The following is a 22,693-nucleotide window of genomic DNA, read 5'->3' as shown; positions in this document are numbered from 1 at the left end:
ATAAGGCCATCGCATTGCAAAGAGATTATGTTGAAAAATAGGGTTCTATAGCCAAAAGAGTGGGGAATAATCTGATGTAGTGGGATCCTACACAAAATTAACTTGCTTTCAGACAAAAAAAAGTGTTCATTTCTTATTGAATGCCCCTCATACTGACAAAAAGACTTTTCCCTCTCAAAAAATGAATTTGGTGAAGGAATATTAACAAAACACAAAGGTCATGTCACAAAAGTTTAATACATTTCATTTGAAGCTCGCAGGTTTTTTCGGAAGTGAATTAGCACAGAAACCTGATCTGATGATGAAAATGGATGCCATTTTCGGAATTAGGGGTGCAAAAATGTTCAGACTATTGTTCAAAAACATAAACAATTTTAAAACTTTTTGAACCCTTTGTTTTCATTATCTAATTGTTTTATTTCAGACACACCTGTATCTGTGTCTGTAAATTAAACTACTAAAACAATTCATACATAATTGCAAGTAAAATGCTGAAACAGTTATCGAAGAAGATCATGGTCAATATTCTTGTGCATTTTTGTCCTAAATAGTTGCTGCTCAGTCAATGACCATACTAAGTATTGAACATTAACATTTAATAATCTTACTTCCTTCACCCATTATCATCTGCCCCTTGCTTTTTTGATTCATAGATGATGAACTGGAAAAACAGCTACCAGTATACCATGATATCATGTGCACTCACAAAAATTTATCTGATGGGGAGGGAGGGAAAGGGAAGAGGAGAGAGGGGGGGGGGGGGGGACATTGCCATTTTTATATACATGATACAGCAATTGCTAAAGCCATAGTATTTCCTCACTGTGATCAGCCTTGTAATGCTACACCTGGCTAAGCAATTCAATTGTACCAGTTTTAGACTCAAAATTCACCACAAAAATAACACCAGCAACAAAATATTATCACTAAAAAGACATTATAAGCCATTTCTATAATTTATGGCATTGGTTCTGTTATATGCACTCATATATATTGGTTTTCATACAGTAAATCTCTTTCCATACTGGGGAAGGCTATGATATTTACCAATCAGAACTAATGGGACATCCATTAATTACCCGAGCTCAAGATACGAACGGAGGATTCCAGCAAAATCTCACCAAATTTCATTTAAAGGGGAAAAGGGGGCGCAGGTCACTGAAAATCTCATGTCAACTTTTTGGTTAAGAGAATTTACATTATTATAATGGATAACATTTTGTTTTTATACAGGGTGTCTCTATCAATAGTCAAATGCATTTTTTCTGGAGTTTCAGCAGATATTTGCAGTTTCGTTCTTGCATTATATAGACAGAGTCAGCCCAGACAAATGGTGCTCATCACATTAATCATGTGACACCTAGTGTCAGCAGAAAGTATTTGTTTGTTTCCTGATTTTTACAGTGCAATTTTACTTGCCCATTCGGTAAAGTGTTCCCAGATTAGTCTAGTGCAATATTCACCTTACTGATATGTATTAACCAGAGCAGTAAAACACGAAGAATAAGCAATACTCCAACAGTGACATCACTGCTCTGGCCCACACTGACTGCTACCACCAAACATGCAGAATTACTAAAATTGCTGCTGGGTTGGTGTTTAGTCTTTGTGTTTTATTGTTCCTCTAAATATAAATTAATGAAATGAATATTGGACTATTATTAGAGCACTTTATCTAATGGGCACATAAAATTCCAATTTCACATTTTTCTTTTTTTAATGGGAAACCAACTGACATTTTCCGTTGACACTAGGCATCACATGAAATACGTGACAAGCAGTAATTGTCTGGGTTGACTCCTGCTGCACAATGCGGAAATGGAATTGCAAATATCTGCCAAAACACCAGAGAAAATGTGCTTGCTAACTCATAGGAGAGAGACCCAGTATCATTAATCCTGACTATAGACAATATTAAAGTGTCCACCAATATTTATTGCCTCCCTGAACTGAATGGTTCACACCTGTGCATGCCCAGGATTCCCTGACTTCAAACAAATGCCATACAAGTGTTGGATTTCATTTGAGTAGTTCTCGGGCCACACAAGTCGAAATCACTGCAGGTCAGTGAGTCAGTCATTTTATTCTGAAACTCATATAAAGCTGGCATTATTGTGGTCATTATGACTTTGCATCAAAATGTTAACAATACATACATTAAGCAGCATGCTGACAAGTCAAAAGTGAACCTTGCAGAACTAGCACTCCTGAAAGAAAGGATATTGCAGAGACATGGCTTAGCCACAGCCTAGGAGATGTTTCCAGTATGAGATTTTCACTCTGCAGCGGAATGTGCGCTGATATGAGACTTCCTGGCAGATTAAAACTGTGTGCACGAGAGCAAAAGGCAAAGGTCCCGAGTTCAAGTCTCGGTCTGGTACACAGTTTTAATCTGTCAGGAAGTTTCAAAAGTTCTCTTATTGATCATGTTAATCAAGAGATTGATAAGCTATGTAATCATATGGTTCAAAGGAAGGTGCAAACAATGTTGTCTTTTGACAAGTAATGTTCATCTGAGACAAGGGTATTGTCAATTGTGCCCCAGCAAAATGTGATAGAACTCCTGTTATTCTCTACATACATAAATGATCTGACAGGCAGGGTGAGAAGCAGTCTGTGGGTGTTCGTTGATGATGCTGTAGTGGGTGGAAAGGTGTTGTCGTCGAGTGACTGTAGGATGGTTGGATGGTTGGATGGTTGGTTGGTTGGTTGTTTGGGGTTTAACGGAACAAACAGCAAGGTCATCAGTCCCTTGTTTCAAATGTGGTCCATTCCGCTAGTGTGACATCTCAGGAAAGTCAGAACAATAAAAGGGAAAAACATGTAAAAGGGCAGTCATGTTGTCAATGGTAAAAACAAAATGAGATGAGTCAGCAAGAGAGGGAACCTAACGCTATGATAGAGGCAGGAAATTTCCCACCTCTGAAGCAGCAGAGGCAAGACCAACTGCAACTTAAAAGGTGCAACCACTAGAATGTAGAAGTATGTATGGGAAAAGGAGACGAAACAACCCTTTTTAAAAAAAAAAAAAAAAAAAAAAAAAAAACGGAGTAAAAGGGGAGGAAAAGAGGATCTCGGTCAGGGAGGTGAGTCGGGAATCTCCAAACACGGCTTACAGTGGGAGATACCCCAACACACATTGCCCTGCCCCAACACCAGAGAGAGATTAAAAACCTTAAAACTGAGAATAAAAACCACTTTCCTGGAGGAAACCAAGAACCAGAGAGACCATCCGGGAATCGTCAGCCAACATCAAAGTTAAAGTGTGGGGGAGCCTGTATTTAGCACGCAGAGCCAAAAGAAGGGGGTATTCAACCAAAATGTGGGCTACTGACTGGAAGGCTCCACAACCACAACGTGGGGGTGGCTCATCACGCAAAAGAAAACCATGGGTCAGCCTGGTATGGCCAATGTGGAGACGACACAATGTGGTTGAGTCCTTTTGGGAGAGGCGAAAGGAAGAATGCCACGGGCCTGGTGTCACCTTAATCGCACGAAGTTTATTAGACAGGGGAGTAGCCTCCCAAGAATTGGCCCATGACTGTGCAAAGTGGGATTTGATGTGAAGCCGTAAATCCGCTGCAGGAGGGGTTACAGAAAACAGGTGGTAAGTGACTGCTCCCACAGCCAAACGATCAGCAAGCTCATTAACCGGGATACCCACATGGCCAGGGACCCAAAGGAAGTCAATGGAACAAGCAGCACGGTGAATATCAGCGAGATAGTCATGTATGGCAGAGATCACGGGATGGCGCGAAAAACACTGGTCAATAGCCAGAAGGCCACTCATTGAGTCTGTACATAGCAAAACGCAGTTGTGTTGGGACTGTTTAATAAAGATAAGGGCCTGGGAAATGGCCATCAATTCCGCAGTAAACACCCCACAAGTAGGTGGCAGCAGATGATTTTCTGTTCCAACAGAGGACACGAAGGCAAAGCCCACATGATCAGCAGATTTAGAGCCATCAGTGTAAAAAAACAACAGCATCCCAAAACTCCCATAAAATTTGGCGGAAAAAGGAACGGAACACCATCGGGGGGATGGAATCTTTCGGACCTCAGCAGAGATCCATCCAAATTCGAGGCCGAGGAACTAACCAAAGGGGGGTGGAGGGGAGGGAGCGAGGAAGACAGGACAAAGAAGGAAGCTGAAAATCACAGCAAAGAGACGCAAGGCGGAGCCCAACCAGTAAACCCGCCCGAGGGCGGGAATCAGGTGGGTGACGTCCATGGTCTGGGAACAGGATAGAATAGGAAGGATGAGTGGGAGAGGAACAGATAGCGAGTGCATAAGACACCAGAATCTGGGACCACTGAACAGAAAGGGGGGGGGGGGGGGGGGGAGATCCCAGCTTCAACCAGGAGACTATCAACAGGGCTAGTAGGGAAGGCACCGGTGGCCAAACGGATACCACGATGGTGGACTGGATCCAGCACGTGCAGTGTGGAAGGAGCAGCTGAATCATAAACTTGACAACCATACTCCAAGCGAGACAGAACTAGAGCACGATAAAGACGGAGAAGGAGGGAACGGTCCGCACCCCAAGAGGAGTGGGCAAGGAAACGAAGGACATTGAGTTTACGGAAACATCCTACCTTCAGAAGTCTGATATGGGGCAGCCAAGTGACTGTAGGATTTCTAGTTGGTGTGATAAATGGCAGCTAGCTCTAAATATAGAAAAAAGTAAGTTAATGCAGATGAGAAGGAAAAACAAACCGGTACTGAATTGTTAGTTTTCTGCTTGACAAAGTCATGCCGATTAACTATACAGTCATAACATGGCAAAGCAATATGAAATGGAATGGGAAGCAAGGATTACAGTAGGGAAGGTGAATGGTCAACTTTGGTTTATTAGGAGAATTTTAGAAAAGTGTGGTTCATCTGTAAAGCAGGCCACTTATAAGACACGAATTTGACCCACTGTTGAGTACTGTTTGAGTGTTTAGGATCCGTACCAGGTCGGATTAAAGGAAGACTTCGAAGCAATTCAGATTTGTTAGTGGTAGGTTCAAAGTACAAGCAAGTATTCCTGAGATCCTTTGGCAACTCAAAAGGGAGTCACTGGAGGGAAGCTGCTATTTTTGTTGAGGAGTACTATTGAGAAAATTTAGGGAACTGGCATTTGAGACTGACTGCAGAAAGATTCTACTGCCGCCAAAGTACATTTTATGTAAGGACCATGAAGACAAGATTGGAGAGATTAGGGCTTGTACGGAGGCATAGAGACAGTCATTTTCCCCTCATTCTATTTGCAGATGGAACAGGAAAGGAAACAATTAGTAATAGCACAGGGTACCCTCCACCACACACCAAAGGTGGCTTGTGAATTATGTCTGTAAATGTAGACGTACATGAATGACATTTATTGTATGTAATCTACCAGTAAAAGGTCAACTTTTTGGTAAAAACGGAACCCTTACAGGATCACTTTGCTGTCTGTCATCTGTCATATGCCTGTCTGCTTGTCCATCTGTCTGACTGTCAAACACTATTTTTCTCAGGAATGGGTAGAGGTATCAGGTTGAAATTTATGTCACATAGTAAGGTCCACATCCCCTTGATGGTGTAAAAAATTGAAGCTTCTAACATTAACACAATCAAAAGATACAGCCAGTTATGTCACATATTTTGATACTCGAAAACTCACTCATCAAAAACCTGTAGAGTACTTCCTGTTGACCAAGAATCATAAAATTTGGCAAGAAGCAAGGTTTCACAGTGCAACCAAAGGAAAAAATCCAAAAATTGTGAACTTTTAGGGGTGAGGGGTCCAAATTTTAAGGAAAACCCCTCACGTAATTAATGGATATCCCCTAAGGTGCCAAGGTTTCCTAAAATGTTACAAATTGTATCTCCTTTTCCTTTTCATAATCAGCTACTAAATAACAACTAAAGCTAACTCCAAGATAAGATCTGCAGGTAGCATATTTAGCTGCTGACATCACATTTCCCAACACTTCATGACAAAAGACTGTAATAAATATGACTTATTTTGGAGAGATCTTTGATGTGATGTATGTTAGTGTCATTCGTGCTAAATGTTTTTCACATTTTCTATTCCGAAATGGGGTGTTTGTGAACTTGGGCGATGCAGAAGTGATATTTGATTCCTTCATGGGTCCTTTGATATAACTGGCTGAGAGAAATAAACCAAGCAGCCCCCATTTGACTAACATATTTGGGAAGCAAACATGCTATACTTATCGGTTTTCATATTTGTATTTGAGTATTATGAAAATACAGAGTTAAAGTGATACACCATATTAATTATATCTCCAAAACACACAATTTTTAATACACTGCTACGCTGATGTGTCAGGAAATGTGACGCCAATGGCTGAACGTGCTTCCATACACTGCATATGTAATCCAGGACACACATTGATATTTCCAACTGTAAACACAAGTTGGATGCAAATTACAGTTTTTGGATGAAATTGACATCTAACAACCTTATAACAAAAGCTTGCAAGTCACTTACATCTAAAAGGAAAGAAAATGTCCCACAATGAATTTGCCATTTTAAAGGATATACTGTAACCTTTATTTTAAACTGAAGTAATTCTGTAAAAGAAATATATCATTCTGAATTGTCAGAGATGTAATGTGTGGTGTTTAGAGGAGAATAAGTGTCAAAAAATATCTTTCACAGCAAACACTTCTCAAGCTGCTCCTAGAGAAACACTGAGGCATGCTGTAAGTTTGAAAGTTTTATTAATGTGCTCACTGTCGCAAGGTTTGGTCCAGAAGCTGTGGATTCCAGGTATGTCAGCAACGATAGACCCACTTTTAGATTACTGGTTCTGACACACTGTGACATTATATATGCAGCCAGTGTTGTAGGTTTCAGTCTGCCTTTGCTGACCAGTATTTCCTCGCATAATGACGACCACTCCTCCAGTGTGAGAGGCTCATCTCTGCTCACTGCATTTTGGATAAGGAGCTCCTGTGGACTGCAGATAGCTTTATGAAGCAGCAAACACTACATATATATCTCACAAATAATATATTATCTAATTTGACAGACATCCATTATTTAAATTAGTACATTAACATTTTATAGCAGGAAGAGAGACTTTATGTATGACATGAAATTCACTAAATTAATTTTTGCAACAACATTAACATTCTCAAAGGAAACATTCAGCTCCAACAATGTTCATTAGTAGATGAGGTGAAACACTGGTTTTTATTGTTATTGCAGATTCACTTTAGTTTCACATAAAATCCCACTGATTACCGTGAAAATAGGCTAATAAAGTTTTATCATATTATACCATTCTTGCTACAAAATAATGAAAGAGAGGTTCTTCAAACTACTCATTTCTCAACAGTCATGGAAGTGGAGGAGCATTAGCAGGTGGCCTGAATGTACAAACACACCTCGATAATACTATTGAGTCAATGACATGTTGTTACATTCTAGATGGTTGGTGAAGAATATCCCACTTAACGAGCACTGAATTTTCTCTGTCTTATTAGACATATTTGATTGGTACAGTTCACAGTATCATAATAAGCAAGATCAAATATTATAGTATCAGAGGTCTTACTGATAAATGAATTTCATCCAATCAAATTAAAGCAACACAGTCAGCCACATTAAGAAATGAAAGAGTGTCTTCAGCATACGGAATTATCACTACAGAACACTACAGGATGAGTACAGGGTCAAATTTTGTTACAGTTCTACTGGTATATAAATAACCTGCCACTGTATATCCAATACCCTCAAATAGTTCCGTTTGTTGATGATGCAATGATTATAATCACCCCTAAAGAAGGAATTTCAATACTTGAAAAGGCAAATAAAATTTTGTTGAGGGTTTATAACCTGGTTTCTTTAAATTAACTGTTTCTGAACTTAAATAAAACACAATACATACAATTTTGTACCGCCTAAGGTCAGGCCCCACTGTTATAAATAATGCAGGAGGAGAAATTAATAAAGGAAACAGAACATTATACACTGAAGAGCCAAAGAAACTGGTAAAACTGCCTAATATCGTGTAGGGCCCCCACAAGCACGCAGAAGTGCCGCAACCCGACGTGGCGTGGATCGACTAATGTCTGACGTAGTGCTGGAGGGAACTGACACCATGAATCCTGCAGGGCTGTCCATAAATCCATAAGAGTACGAGTGGGTGGAGATCTGTTGTGAACAGCATGTTGCAAGGCATTCCAGAATGCTCAACAATGTTCCTGTCCAGGGAGTTTGGTGGCCAGCAGACGTGTTTAAACCAGAAGAGTGTTCCTGGAGCCACTCTGTAGCAATTCTGGACGTGTGGGGTGTCACATTGTCCTGCTGGAATTGCCCAAGTCCTTCATAATGTACAATGGACACAAATGGATGTAGGTGATCAGATAGCATGCTTATGCATGTGTCAAGGGTCCCATATCACTCCAACTGCGCACGCCCTACACCATAACAGACCCCTCCACAAACTTGAACAGTCCCCCCTGCTGACATGCGGGATCCTTGGATTCATGAGGTTGTCTCCGTACCCATACACGTCCACCCGCTTGATACAATTTGAAGCAAGACTCATCTGACCAGGCAGGACGTTTCCAGTAATCAACAGTCCAATGTCAGTGTTGATGGCCCCAGGCAAGGCATAAAGCTTTGTGTCGTGCAGTCATCAAGGGTACACGAGTGAGCCTTCGGCTCCTAAAGCCCATATCGATGATGTTTCATTGAATGGTTCGCACACTGACACTTGTTGATGGTTCAGCAGCAATTTGTGGAAGGGTGCACTTCCGTCATGTTGAACGATGCTTTTCAGTCATTGTTGGCCCTGTTCTGGCAGGATCTTTTTCCAGCCCCAGCAATGTCAAAGATTTGATGTTTTACCAGTTTGCTGACATTTATGGTACACTCGTGAAATGCTTGTACGGGAAAATCCCCACTTCATCGCTACCTTGGAGATGCTGGGTCGTACAGCTCATGCACCGACTCTAACACGACGTTCAAACTCGCTTAAATCTCGATAACCTGCCATTGTAGCAGCAGTAACCATTTAACAACTGTGTCAGATATTTGTTATCTTATATAAGTGTTGGAGACTGCAGTGCCGTATTCTGCCTGCTTACATATCTCTGTATTTGAATGCGCATGCCTATACCAGTTTCTTTGGCACTTCAGTGAAAATTCTTAGGTGTTTGATTATGCTGGTTTTCTTGTGCTCAATGGAAAGTTTATCAGTGCCTTTGCTGAGAATGAATATATGCAATATGTAAACTAAGCAAGGAAGTCTTTCCTTACCAAAAAAATAATTATGTTGACTGTGCACTATGAAAATATGTTAGTGTTTTTTTTTTCTTTTTTTAGACTGTCTGACAATATCAACATTTGGCAAACAGGGCCATTGCCCCCCTGGGGCAGGCACAGTGGACTCCCCCCATCCCTAATGTCTAATTTCATACCTTCTTACATTAAATAAAATGAGAGCTTAAAATGCATAAAAGGATACTTTTTAGATATTACAATTATAATTAAAAAAGTCAGTGTACTAAAACAAATAAAACATGCATATGTTTCATCATATACACTTAAGCACTTGCCATCATAGTCAAATGGAGTTATGGCAGTCTTAATATAAAAGCTGATCTGTGAAATGAAGATTAGCTGGATAAAACACATGAACAGTTTTCCCCAGATAGTAACAGCTGGCTGGCCGGCCACTAAAAAAAAAAGTTGAGTGCTGAGTCATCAGAAAATTTTAAAACCCACGCTAGATTCATCCATTTGTTGGGGGGAAAAAAATTGTACCATTCTGTCCCTAAGCAAATCATTTACTGCCCTCTTATCAGTGCATAAACAACACAGTTTAAAACTTGTTGCACTGTTATTACAACACCAGAAGTGTGACATTTTGGACACTGTCTTCACATTTTAATCTAGCTAAATGGCTATACAGCTTTCAGTTGACTCTGCCAAGCACCCATTTCAGTGACTACCTTTTGGGTTCTCTCTTGCCTAGAAATTGCATCCAGATAAGGAAGCCGTCACCTGAGTGCAGGCCACTTTCCCCTTCTCACTCTACCATATCTGTGAGGACTGGTGAACAGAAGGAAACGTCAGTGGCCAAGTATAGCCCTGTGGCAGAGCTAAAATGTGTCACTTGGCCTCTATTAAAAATTTAGGTGTCTTCTGTACAATGTGACCTTTGAGAACTTGACTGCTAAGACAAGTGATGTTGGAATTCCAAAGCACATGGTGAGCATTAAAATACCCAACAAGCAGTTCTCAGGACCTGCTATCAAGTAGGTTTTGAGGTGGGGAGTAGGCTCTACTTATGGTGATTTTCAGAGGCGTATGGATGATAATAGCTACTACCAGAAAGTTTGTGTTAGTGGGACAGATGAGGTGTACCAAGTGTTTTCTACTGAGTAACACTATTCAAACTTAGTGTATTGCTACCACAGTTTTTTTCTTTTCTGTGAACATTAGGTTCATAATACAGGATCATCAGTCATTTTCGAGTGTGTCTCCTGCAGGTATAGACACAGTGCCTTTTTCTACACTACTCCCCCACATGAGCTCTAAAGACATTCACTTCCTACTGCATTATGGGAGCCATCAATTATCAAGGCTTTTCTTTTCCTCTCTCTCTCTGGCATGCAGCAGATGACAAAGAAAATAGTCATCAGGCTATTCAGTTCCTTCAAGGGGAAATGTATACCCTCCATATTGCCCTTGTTCGTGATGTTCGTATGGAGAACAGGACTGGTCCAAGAACATTTTTCCACGCAAGAGACTTATCATTTGGCAGCCCTCTCCCCAACCCCACTCTTTTTCCTCATAAACCTTCATCCATGTCAGCTTTCACTAATAATTGTGATACACACTGTAACAAATCTTGCACTTGGGTGCCCATCTCAGCTTGCTGCCCATGCAGCTGCTGATAATTATGGTATGTCCTGTACAGAAATCTTACTAAAATTGTGGCACCTCTGGTCCCCTGTCCGATGGTACTCCAAGTGGTGGCTTGTGTTGCTTCAACCTTGAACAGGGCCTTATGAACAAGTATGCTCACTTTTCGGTTTCTTGAGATTGAATATTTTTGTTTGGATGACCTACAGGCCTGGAGTGCTCAAGGGTTCAAATGGCTCTGAGCACTATGGGACTCAACTGCTGAGGTCATTAGTCCCCTAGAACTTAGAACTAGTTAAACCGAACTAACCTAAGGACATCACAAACATCCATGCCCGAGGCAGGATTCGAACCTGCGACCGTAGCGGTCTTGCGGTTCCAGACTGCAGCGCCTTTAACCGCACGGCCACTTCGGCCGGCAGTGCTCAAGGGTTCTGAGAATTTCCTCCTTTTGCAGTTGTAGCTGCAAGCACCTAAGTTTGTACTCAACTCTATTGTTGGTTTTGGAGTGTTTCTTTGCTCTCAGTGACAGGTCTTTTAAGAGCTGTTGTAAAGGATGTGACAAATCCTCAAGGTAATACTGCCTTGCTGGCTTTCTTAGACTGAGCATATGGGATTCTCCTTGAAATCTCCATGAAATATGGCATCCAGGTTATTACACAAGTTGAACACATGGTCACTATTTTTTATAAACTTAAATTTGCCATATTTCGTGACAGTACCTTTTCCATTAGACGTTTGCAAGCAAATATAAGTCTTGGCTTCAGTTGTCTAAGTATGATTCCACAATGCATTATTGTCGGCTGCAGAAAATGACGTGGTTCAGCGTGTTTCTCTCATTTTGGTGTTTCAAATACAGTTTCTTCCAATGCAGTTTCTTCTTTTCAGATAATACAAAAATAATAGTTAACATAATTCAAAATTATTTATGACGGCGACCTTCACATTGTTCTTCCATCAACACACACCAAGAGTTAGCTTCCGACTCGGACTGACTATAGTCAAAGACTACTCCAACGTCAAAGATATTTTACACAATCAGTTTCTTTGCTATTCTTCGATACATTTTCTAATAGTAATCAATATGCTTTTACTCTCAAAAACAGAAGTAAATTAACATATAATAAGACAAATTATAATAAATTCTGACAAAAATATAAGAAAACATTTTCAATTCAGTATCAACAAATACGGTAAAAAAAAATAACATCTCCCAGATCCATTACATCCAGTTCCTGAATTTTTCATTCTTCGGGATAAACAGGGCAATCCCTGATCCACATGAAATGATCACCTGAACAATATAGACAACTCATTTGCTTCATGCGCACCTGAATCACATATATCAAACACAGCTTCACCATCACAACCAAGAGATGTGCTACATATTCAACTTTTGGTGTTTAAATCATTTAAAGAACAGCATCAGGGAATTACCAAAAGCTGTTACAGTGTCCACATTACAACAGCTTTTCATAATTTCCTGATGCCATTCTTTAAGTAGATTGAAGTTGAGCAGCACTGTTTACAGAAAACATTTGATCATTCCATAGTGTTTGGTATCTGTGGTCTGTCTTCAGGCCAGATATACAGGGTGTTTCAAAAACACTTTTATAGCTTTCTTACATCTAAACAGAAAAGAAGTTCATCTAAAGTATGTCTGAAAATCTTTCACTTCAAGTTATTACTGAAAGTTAACAATTTAGGTGACTGGAGTTCATCAACACATAAACTTATAATAAATGCTTGAAATGCCTTCCTCTTGCGTCTAATCAAGGATGCACTTGTCAAATCACAGACTGTTCCACCCTTTCAGATACTCCCTGATGGTTTTGAATGGTTCGGCAGGCTTTCATAACGTGTCGATGAAGAGTTTCTGGATTCAGGTGGGTGGTCTGTTGCATGGACCAGTTGTTTAAGCCCCCCTCCCCCCCCAAGATAATAAAACAGAAGATCAAGAGCGGGGGAATGTACAGGATATGGAAGTGATCCTCCTCTACCTGTACATCTGTCACAGCAGATACCAGCCACTGCATCTCGAACACCAAGACTAAGATGTGCTGAAGCTCCATCATGCATTAACTACATGTTTCCTCTTATTTGCAGAGGCACATAATCTAGTAGGTCTTGGAGGGTGTCCTGAAAAAGTCCCTACAGACAGTACCCACAAGAAATGCTGGGAGAGTGTATAGCCCCACCAAACAGTCACCTACAATTTCAGCACATTCATTTGTCTTAAACTGAAGCTGATATCTAGCATGTACCATAACATGAGGATTGCAATCATCCCATGTATGTTGGTTGCAGGAATTTTTTATTCCAATTTTCCTAATGTTGCCTCATCTCAAGGCATAGTATACCATTAGCAGAACCTGTTCTGTTGATGGTGCGAATAGAGCGGTCTACTGCCTATTGAATCTCTGGAACAGTTCTGAAGCGAATGCCATGAAGTGGTTTCTACACCTTCGGAATCAAATCAAAGTCACAAAGACTTAAGTCCAGGGAGTATGGTAGATGGTACAGTACTTCCCAGTCACATCGAATGAACAGAGCAGCCACAGCTTGCACTGTATGCGCCTGCGCATTGTTGAGCAAAATGATGGGTGGATTGCACAGAAAGTGTCGCCACTTCTTTCGCAAATCTGGTCACAGGTGATGCTCCAAAAACAAACAGTAATACTGTGCATTGACCGTGTGCTGTGGAGGAACGTAATGTGTTACGATAACACCATCACAGTCATACACGAGAATCACCATAACTTTAGACTGCTCCATTCGCACCATCAACAGAACAGGCTCTGCTAGCGGTATACTACGCCTTCCACATCGCAGGCAACGGATTCTACACAATACTAGTAACTACTTTGAAGGACAGAACAGGTGCAAACATGTAACTCTTTTGTATCAGTTGTGAATAAATAGGTGCCACTATTTAAGTTCCAACACTCCTATACATATCAAAAAATCGTTTCATATGGGCATTTCTTGTGCATTTCACATGTTCCACATCACAACGGCTACTGTACCGTGCGATTGATCAATGGAACACGCAACTGACTGACTGACTGACTGACTGACAGTCTTGCACTTTTTCGACAGACTGTACAATGTGCTCTTCCTAGTCAACTATATGAGCAACATGTGGTCTTCCTCGGTCAACAGATCCTCTCTCGGCAATGAAATGATACACAGCAACAGTAGTTGAATGACTTGGCTCTCTTCAGTCTGGAAAAAGTCATGCGGCTTCGTGTACATTACCATTTGCACAACCATAATAAAAATCATGTCTGTTCATAAAATTTGTAGTTTGCTATGTCTGAATGGAACACTCAGTTAACTCACTATGTGTAGTACACGTACACAATGGGCACATTGAAGACAGATGAATGACGAATGTAAACAAGTCTCCCTGGCAACAGAACACATTTAAAATACCTTCACTGATTTCAGAAATAACCTCAGAAAAAAGTAGGCCTCTTGAAAGAAGTGTGTAAGGCAGGGAAGAGTTGTATACACCAACACTATAGGTGACTACCAGTACTATGTTCGTTATATTCAGTTATTAGTCACTGTATTATGTCTGTTATTTTACAGGTATTGTGCGATTTTTCTTTCGAGGAATATATGAATATATAGGGTACAAACCAACAGCAACTGCCACAATTTTTTTCAATTTTTTCTTCTTATCGTCCCTACTTTCTAATACATAAATTATTTTTTAAGTGCCAAAATGTACTAGAATAAATAAAATTTCTATAAAATGCAACACTATACAATTCACTGGCACCGAGACAGTCGCAATTCCTGAAATCCATCGTCTGTGGCCTCTGGCCTGCCAAGGAGCACCACAGTCCTGGGTTCTTGGATAAACCACGAAAATCCGCCACATTATGCCAAACACAATCAGACCCGGCCTGCAGGCAGATTGGTGAGACTAGATCTAACGGGCAGGGCCTGCACACTAATGGGAATCACTGGGCTCCAGATCGGTGGGTCCGACCCGTCAGAGGTACCCGCAGAAATGGCCTGAGGTTTTGGCCCGTCACGGAAGTCCACTCGTGCAGCCACCTATTCACAAGTCACAGTCATCAAGCTGATGAAATGAGACTGCTGTGATCAATCCATGCAACAGATAACTTGTGCAAATGCTCTGAGAGTCAATACTAATGAGGGTAGGTAGCAACTCACCTAAAGATGATCGTTGGGCCGCAGAGAGGCACGCAAAAAAGACAATCACACTCTCATAACTAAATTTTCTGCCAAAGCCTTTGTCAGAAAATGAGAGCATACACATATTCACACAGTCCCAACACCGTCTCCAGCTGCTTTGTCAACAATCTCTGAGAATCAGATCCAAGCAAACCACTTCCCGCGTCTCCCTGCCTCCCATCTGCAGCTGCTTGCCTAGTGGTAAGAAGTGGTGGCAACAGTGACTGCAAGCTCAGGGGAGTGGTAGAAAGGGGAGAGTCAGTAGGGATGAGGGAGTAGGGAAGCGGTGCATGTAATCAGCTCTGCCCAGCCAACGACAATGCATGACATCTCAGTAAACAAACCATTTCATCTAGTGAGACAAGAACGAGATTTTTCCATTTTTTTTCCTTCCAGATTTCCCTGACATGTTTGAAATTCCCTGATTTCCAGAACATGTGGCAACCATGTATTCTCGCCACCCCCCCCCCCCCCCCCACAAACACCCACACATATACACATATAAAAAAAGCTAACAGTGTGAAGTTGGGGGTCCTGGGACGTCACAGTATTGGCGAACCACAACTACACATTCCCGAACAGTCTCATGAAGCTGTACCGGTGCACTGTTCTGCATGTACCACACACACACACATCCTTCCATTATAGGGATTCGAGCCCCTCATGACCAAGTAAGCGAGCACAAAATGATAGATGGGGTGAACACAGCCTAACTGAATAGGCTGAACCCACCAATTTCTGTGGCTGATGGTACAAGCCATGATCAAATTCTAAATACTTAATGTTTGACTTCAAAGACATTTCACTTGTCTTCACCCATGTGTCACTACATACAGCAAAAGCTTCTCACTCATGGTGTGTCAGTGTGCAATCATAAAGTGTGGGGAAACTGATATAGCATAAAATAAGACTGAAACCAATGTGTACACACTGAAGAAATGGGAGAGTCTTGAAATTAAAGTGCAGAATAAATTTCTGATGGTTTTATATGACAACAGAAGTCTAGTGGGTATGTATCATGCATAAACTGCTTGACATTATTGTGTTTTCGGTTGGGTATGACTCAATTAAAGAAATACAGTTGTACGAAATCCTACACAAAGACAACCTCTTCTGGATGCTGAATGACAGTCATTGAATGTTAATTAGCATGTGCCTGCTTTGCTGAATTTGCTCGAATATGTGTAGTGTTTGTAACCTTACTCTTCAATGTCACCAAAAATCATCTTGAGTATGTAATAGATCATTTCCATTTTCATCTCCTACGTCAATAAAACTTGTCTGGTTATTCAAATAATTGAGGAATAAGTGTACAGTACTCGCCATATTAGAATAGACTCTAACCTTTATCTCGCCAATAACTGACAATCGAGATTGGAAACACTGTCACCAAGCTGTCGGTAAATGTTACTAGGCGACCCCTGGTGATGGCCTCTGGAGACCTCTGTCAGCTTGTCATTGTGACTGCAGCCATACTTCACACATTCTGCACTCATAACCCTCTTGCTGCAGTCTCCTTCTGCATCTGTGGTATCCTACTCTACCAATCCACACCACCAAGTCATTGTGTGCCACACACAACTCCCAATGCTTGCTAGACAGATATCACCAAACCACAGTCCTGTCCTGTGTGCAGGACTGGTTTAAAGTCCAAGTGACAAGTGTAATCTTGTAACTGGAACCCGAAATGACCGGAAGATGCAGGCCAGCTGGACGAGGGCATCGACAATGAATTGCCAAAACCACAGAAAGACAATACCTGTGGACAACTACAAAGACGACAACAGTTATGGACATATATGAGAGAATGGCAAGTCTGAAGAGTGAACCAAATCAAGAGCCTAGACATAGCCACAACAGGAACTGAACAATGTCGGGTACGACATATGATACAAGAGTGCATTCCAAACTTGACTGACTTCTGAGCCCTTGTGCTGCCAGCTTTATAAGGCCCCCTTGAGCACTGATAGGCTGGCATAGGCTGGCACTGTCCGTGCACAGCACTGTGGCACCGACAGCAGCACTCATAGGATATAATAGGGGCGCCACCTTGCAGCTATCATCAATGTCCATGCCTTCTGGCGGGTTGTCCAGTTGTCGGATTGGGATAGCAGATGTACAACTGAAGGCAACACATTTAAAAAAGCCTAATGATATCACAAGTGCAATACGTCAGTCCATGAGAAAAATTTTGGTCAAAAAGACTTATGGCATTTGTCCTTCATATTCAATGTTGTAGATGGGGGGGGGTTATAGATGATGATGTCTTCAATCTGAAGACCGGTTTGATACAGATCTCCAAGCCAGTCTATCCTGTACAAGTTTCTTCATCTCTATACAACTACTACAATCCAGTTTCTACTGGTTATTCGCATCTTTCTTGAATGATATTTCAACTGTGTGACCCACAGTCACCTCAGGTGCTGTCTGATACTGATTCCAGTGAGCAATGAGTCCTGTATTTATGCCCATGTTGTGCTAGGAGCTCCGTCTGTGGTCTGCGCTGTGCACAGCATTCTGTCTGTGGTATGTGCCGACCAATAGCAGTGACTGTACAGTTTTCTTCTAGCCGCGGTTGTTCCGAATGCTGTAATTTGTTGTTATTCTGTTGTCTACCTGGGTGTATGAAGTTCTGAATGACGTCCAAGTATTCTAGACATTTTACCTTCTGATTGTCGTCCAGCCTGTGATTTAGGACATTCTTTTACCATGGCGTGACATGTCAGGCGTTCCATCCAAGGCCTGTGCCTGTCAGGAGCAGCTGCAGTGTTATTTTCAGGCTGCTGGTGTTCTAATTGTCACTCTAAACTTAGTAGAATATGCTCATGTATCAAGTATGTTGTCTGAAGTACCATTATATATGCACCCTTTGTCACATGTACTTGGAAGTGTTCTCTAGCTCCACCTTCATAGTTGTTTCCCCTGGGGCCTCGATGTTGCCTCCATTGCGTCTTCAGAAGATCAAATGCTGGGTTCCAGGCAGAGAAGAGCTGTAAACGAGTGCCACGGTTAATGAGATTCTCTGTGACCTTAATGTCAATAGATACTTTGATGATGATGTACCAGTATCTTGATGTTTGTGTTAGAATCTTGAAATCACTATAGTTAACAGTATGACTTAGTTCTAAACAGTGCTTGGCAATCACTGATTTGATTTCCTATCTCAGTCTGGTGTACCTTTGGTGTTGTTTGCACCTGATGTCAATGGCCCTAGTCGTCTGGCCGATGTACGCCATACCCCATTCACGTGGTATGTGAATGCGCCCAGTTTCTGTAGACCCAGATAATCCTTCACACTCCCTAGCACAGCCTTAATCTTGGTGGGTGGATGGAAAATGCTCTTGATGTTATGTTTGAGGAGAATTCTGCTGATTTTGAGTGATATCAGCCCCACGTATGGCAAATATGCAACTTTCTTCGTTTCTTCTTGTACTTCTACAGGAATGTATGGTGAGAAACAGGGCACAGCACCTTTTGAACATCTTGAGAAGAGTACCCATTTTTGTAGAACACAGATTGTAGATGTTCTGTCTCTGTCACCAAATTATAAGAATCTGACAGAATTCGTGACTGATGAACCAAAGTTCACCATTTATTTTTTTGCTTGCAGGTACAAGTCAGTGTGAATGGGTTTGCGGTACACTAAAGGTACCACCTGCCTTCTTCTTGACTACTACATCTAGGAATGGGAAAGTAATCCATCCTACTAGCGTTCCACGATGAATTTAACGTTAGGGTGGCGTGAGTTAGGTGGTCCAAGAAAGCATCGACCTTTTACCTCCTGTCAGGCCACATAACAAAGATGTCATCCACATACCTAAAGTATGCATTTCAGTTGATCTGGGACCGATGTAAGTGCCTCCTCTTCCAATCTCTCCATAGAGACATAGGCCACCATCAGTGAAGGAGGGCTGTTCATTGCCACCTCTTCCATTTGCTCATAGAATTGACCTCCACATAGGAAGTACATCGAGGTCAATACTTGCCTAAATGGAGGAGAGCATTGTTGAGCTTTTCTCCAATCAACTCACGTGAATCATTCAGTGGTATGCAGGTGAACACAGAGACCACGTTGAAATTGACCATGACGTCAGAGTCTGTGATCTGTAGCTGTCTGAGGCATTGTAAGAAATCCTCCAGTAGCGAATGTGATGGGCACACTTTCCAGCATGTGGCAAGAGCATGTTCTTAAGGTGCTGAGCTATAAGGTAGTTAGCTGTGCCAATGTTGCTGACTACTGGATGTAGAGGAACCCTTTCCTTGTGCATCTTAGACAGGCCATAAAGTCTGTTTGGTACTGTGCTTTTGCTCTTAGCTGCTTAACAATCTTCTCTGGATGGCCGGTTCCCTTTAGGAGAGCTCTGGACTTCTTATCCGCCTTATCTATGGAATCCCTTTCTAATGGTCTGCTTGCTGGGTCATCCAGAAGTTTTCACACTTTACTGTCATAATCTGCCTTCTATAGGACGATTGTAGCATTCCCCTTATCTGCTGGTAAAACCACAATATTTTCATCTTCCCGGGGTTGTCTGAGAGCCCACCTCTCATCACCATAGACATTTCATTCAGGGAGCTTGATTTTGGTGAGCACCCTACATGTCTCTCATCAGACTTCTTGAGCCTGGCCAGAAGTTTCAGAGCCACCTGGTCCATTGCTCTGACAAAGGGCACAACAGGAACATTTCTGAGGTTAGCTGCAAAATTAAGACCCTTGCTCAGTACTTTCAAGGTGCACTGAATTCCTTCTCACTCAGTTTGACAACACTGTAAGTGTCCTCATTCTGCTGCACATCAGTGACCTGAAAATAACATCACAGCCACTCCTGGCGGGCACAAGACCTCGAGCGGGAAGCCTGACATGGTACACCACAATAACAGAATGTCCTAGATCACAGGAGGGCTGAAATGACAACAAACAAAAGATAAAATGTCATCACAAAGCGCTCCCTCTATTATTTACTGATCTTTTTACAAGATGATGAATTTATTCCTGGCATTTCATGGGGTGAGAATATTTTCCATAATTTATGAGCAATTTCAGCTTGACGTCGTGCAATATAAGTTAATGAGATAAACTCAATCAGTTAATCAGCAGCCAACAGAATCAAACATCGAGAGAGCTTAGCATTGGTCAGGTAGTGTGTATGTGACATTCACAACCAAGCTGATGTGACATCCAGAGAGTTGCTGCCTCTACACATTTTTATAGCAAACTCTCTAAACAGACAAGACTGGGACCAAGTTGATGGCACCTCCTGGTCCCTAGTGGAGTGCAACAGTAAGGAATCAGTGACAATGAGGATGATCGCAGGGTCGTCAACAACCACCTTGAAAATACAGAGCAAGGGTCTTAATTTTACAGTTAACCCCAGAAGTGTTCCTGTTGCAGACTTCATCAGAGCATGAAGCAGGTTGAAAGGTATAAGAGAGGCAGTAACTGAGAAGGGAGTGAAACAGAATTGTTTTCTATCAACATGTATTATCTAGTCTGTCCATAGAGTAATTAGTACTGGAAAGCATGGAGAAATTTGGAAAAGGAATTGAATATCAGGGAGAATAAATCAAGACTTTTTTGTCAATGACATTGTAATCTTGTGTGATATGGCAAAGGGCACAAAACATCAGTTGAACAGAATGGATATTGTGTTGAATTGAGTTTACAAGATGAACATCAACAAAAGTAAAAACACAGATAATGAAATGTACTCAGATTAAATCAGACAATGCCAAGGGAATAAGATTAGAAAACAAGATTCTGAAAGTAGTAGATAACTTTTGCCATTTGGGTTATGAAATAACTGAGACTGGCAGAAACACTGGTAACATAATTTGCAGACTTGGAATACCAAGAAAAACATTTACGTACGAAAAATACATGTTAACTTCTGATATAAATTTTTCTGAATACTTGTGTGAAGAACTGCAAGTGGAGGAAAAACAGCATAGATGAAAAGAAAATAGTAGCTTTTTTCATTTAGTGATACGAAAGAATAATGAAAATTTGATTGGTAGATCAGGTAACTAATGAAGAGGTACTGAATCTCATCAGGGAGAACAGTAATTTGTGGCCCACCTCAACTGAAACAAAGGATAGGTTTGTAGGATGCATTTGTAATCTATCAAAGAATAGTTACGGTATGTGAGGGAAAAACTGCAAGAGGGATACCAAGGCTTGACTCCAGCAAGAAAATTCTAATGGACGTAGATTGCAGTAATGTAATTCTTCAAATACTCTTGTTCATATGTCAGAATATGCTTTTAACTAGCCAAAAAAGTTATTTTGCCTCATAATTTGTTGTAGAAGCAATGATTTTATTTAGTGTGGCGCAATGAGTTTTTCTGAAGTCATTCCAATCCATTTTCAAACTCTTTGGCATTGGTATAGCAATGATGGTAATGTAATAGAGAGAACTGCAAGCACGACTTAATTCTCTCTATGGCTTTTTGTCCAGGATCACCTTTCACACTGTCACAAATACTAAAAACAAGACAGGGAGATTATGCCTATCCCTATTAAAAGGCAACTAGATGTATATAATAAAGAATAGAGTTACCACAGAAGAAATTATTGCTTACTTGTGAATCTGTAACTTTTGATATACTGATAATATTGAAGCTCAGCCTAAGTTTCCCTTGACAAATACTAATTCATACTGTCATACACGTTTACTCTCAACTTATTATAAAGCCTCCTAAGCGGCTGCCCTGTTTTCAGCCATATTTTCATTTGTCAGTAGGCCCTACGTCATAAAATTTGTGGCTACTATTTTAACGAGTCTTTTTATTCCTAACAGTGCCTCTCATTACAGTATACTGATCTTTCTTGAGAGACTTTACTGATAGTGCAAAACGTTCGTTCCGTAGATTGAACTTTTTAAGAGGAATAGATCTCATTTGCATAAGATGAAAAACTACCGCAATTGGAAGACAATAAAACATAAAAATCTATTCATCACCTTTGTTGAGTTGTTACTCGTGATGGATTAAAATTGCTGATAGCACTTTCTTCTCTGCGTCCCTCAACATAACAGGCACTACTTATATAAACGCACTTCTTAGCGCCGGAAAAGAAACTGCTATGATCTCTCGTGAACAGCTTTTTTCGGATGAAGTGCTGCAAGATCAACTTTGCTGACCATACCACTGATCGTTTCGACATCACTGGAAGCACACTTTATGAATATATTTTTGAAATGATATTCCGTTAACTGTATTGCTTTTGCCACATAAACAATGACATTTGGTACTATAGGCCACAAGTCCTACTTCTTAACACACCACCTCTTCGTTTGTTTACAAACAAACTTCACTTCTAAATCGACCGACGACCAATTACAACACTGCATAGCACAGACTAATGTTAGACCAAAGTCTAACATAACAGTCGCGACACTTCGCCTCGATTTTGTTGCCTTCAGCGCCAGCAGCGCTCCAAGCGGCCGGTAGGTTGAACTGTGAGTTCGGCGCGATCGTGAAAGCGAATAGTGATTGTTTATTTTGATTTATACAATGGTTTTTACTATCGGGAGCGTTCGTAGCGCAATAAATTGCAGCAGCAATAGGAAGAAGACACCACAGCTGTCTTTTTTAGGTTTCCTAAGGATCCTGAG

The 22,693-nt window shown here is 41.1% G+C and overlaps 1 protein-coding gene across 8 annotated transcripts in view; it reads right to left on the bottom strand.

Moving 5' to 3' along the window:
* The window catches only part of LOC126416751 (mitochondrial ribonuclease P catalytic subunit), a 136,148-nt gene extending 113,712 nt beyond the window's left edge, over window positions 1-22,436 (bottom strand). For all 8 annotated transcript variants that reach the window (XR_007575512.1, XR_007575514.1, XR_007575513.1 and 5 more), the window contains exons 1-3: window positions 22,350-22,436; window positions 22,040-22,244; window positions 6,729-6,954 (exon numbers count right to left, since the gene is read on the bottom strand). Coding sequence is in view for 4 of the 8 variants with exons in the window: in XM_050084593.1 (XP_049940550.1) it covers window positions 6,729-6,954; window positions 22,040-22,244; window position 22,350 (432 nt within the window). In the remaining 4 variants the exon portion in view is untranslated. The remainder of the gene's footprint in view (window positions 1-6,728; window positions 6,955-22,039; window positions 22,245-22,349) is intronic.
* Window positions 22,437-22,693: the final 257 nt, after the last annotated feature.

Source organism: Schistocerca serialis, chromosome 8, assembly GCF_023864345.2.
Source record: "Schistocerca serialis cubense isolate TAMUIC-IGC-003099 chromosome 8, iqSchSeri2.2, whole genome shotgun sequence".
Lineage (NCBI taxonomy): Eukaryota > Metazoa > Arthropoda > Insecta > Orthoptera > Acrididae > Schistocerca > Schistocerca serialis.
Note: the sequence above shows the minus strand (reverse complement) of the source record. Positions and strands in the feature narration are given on the sequence as shown.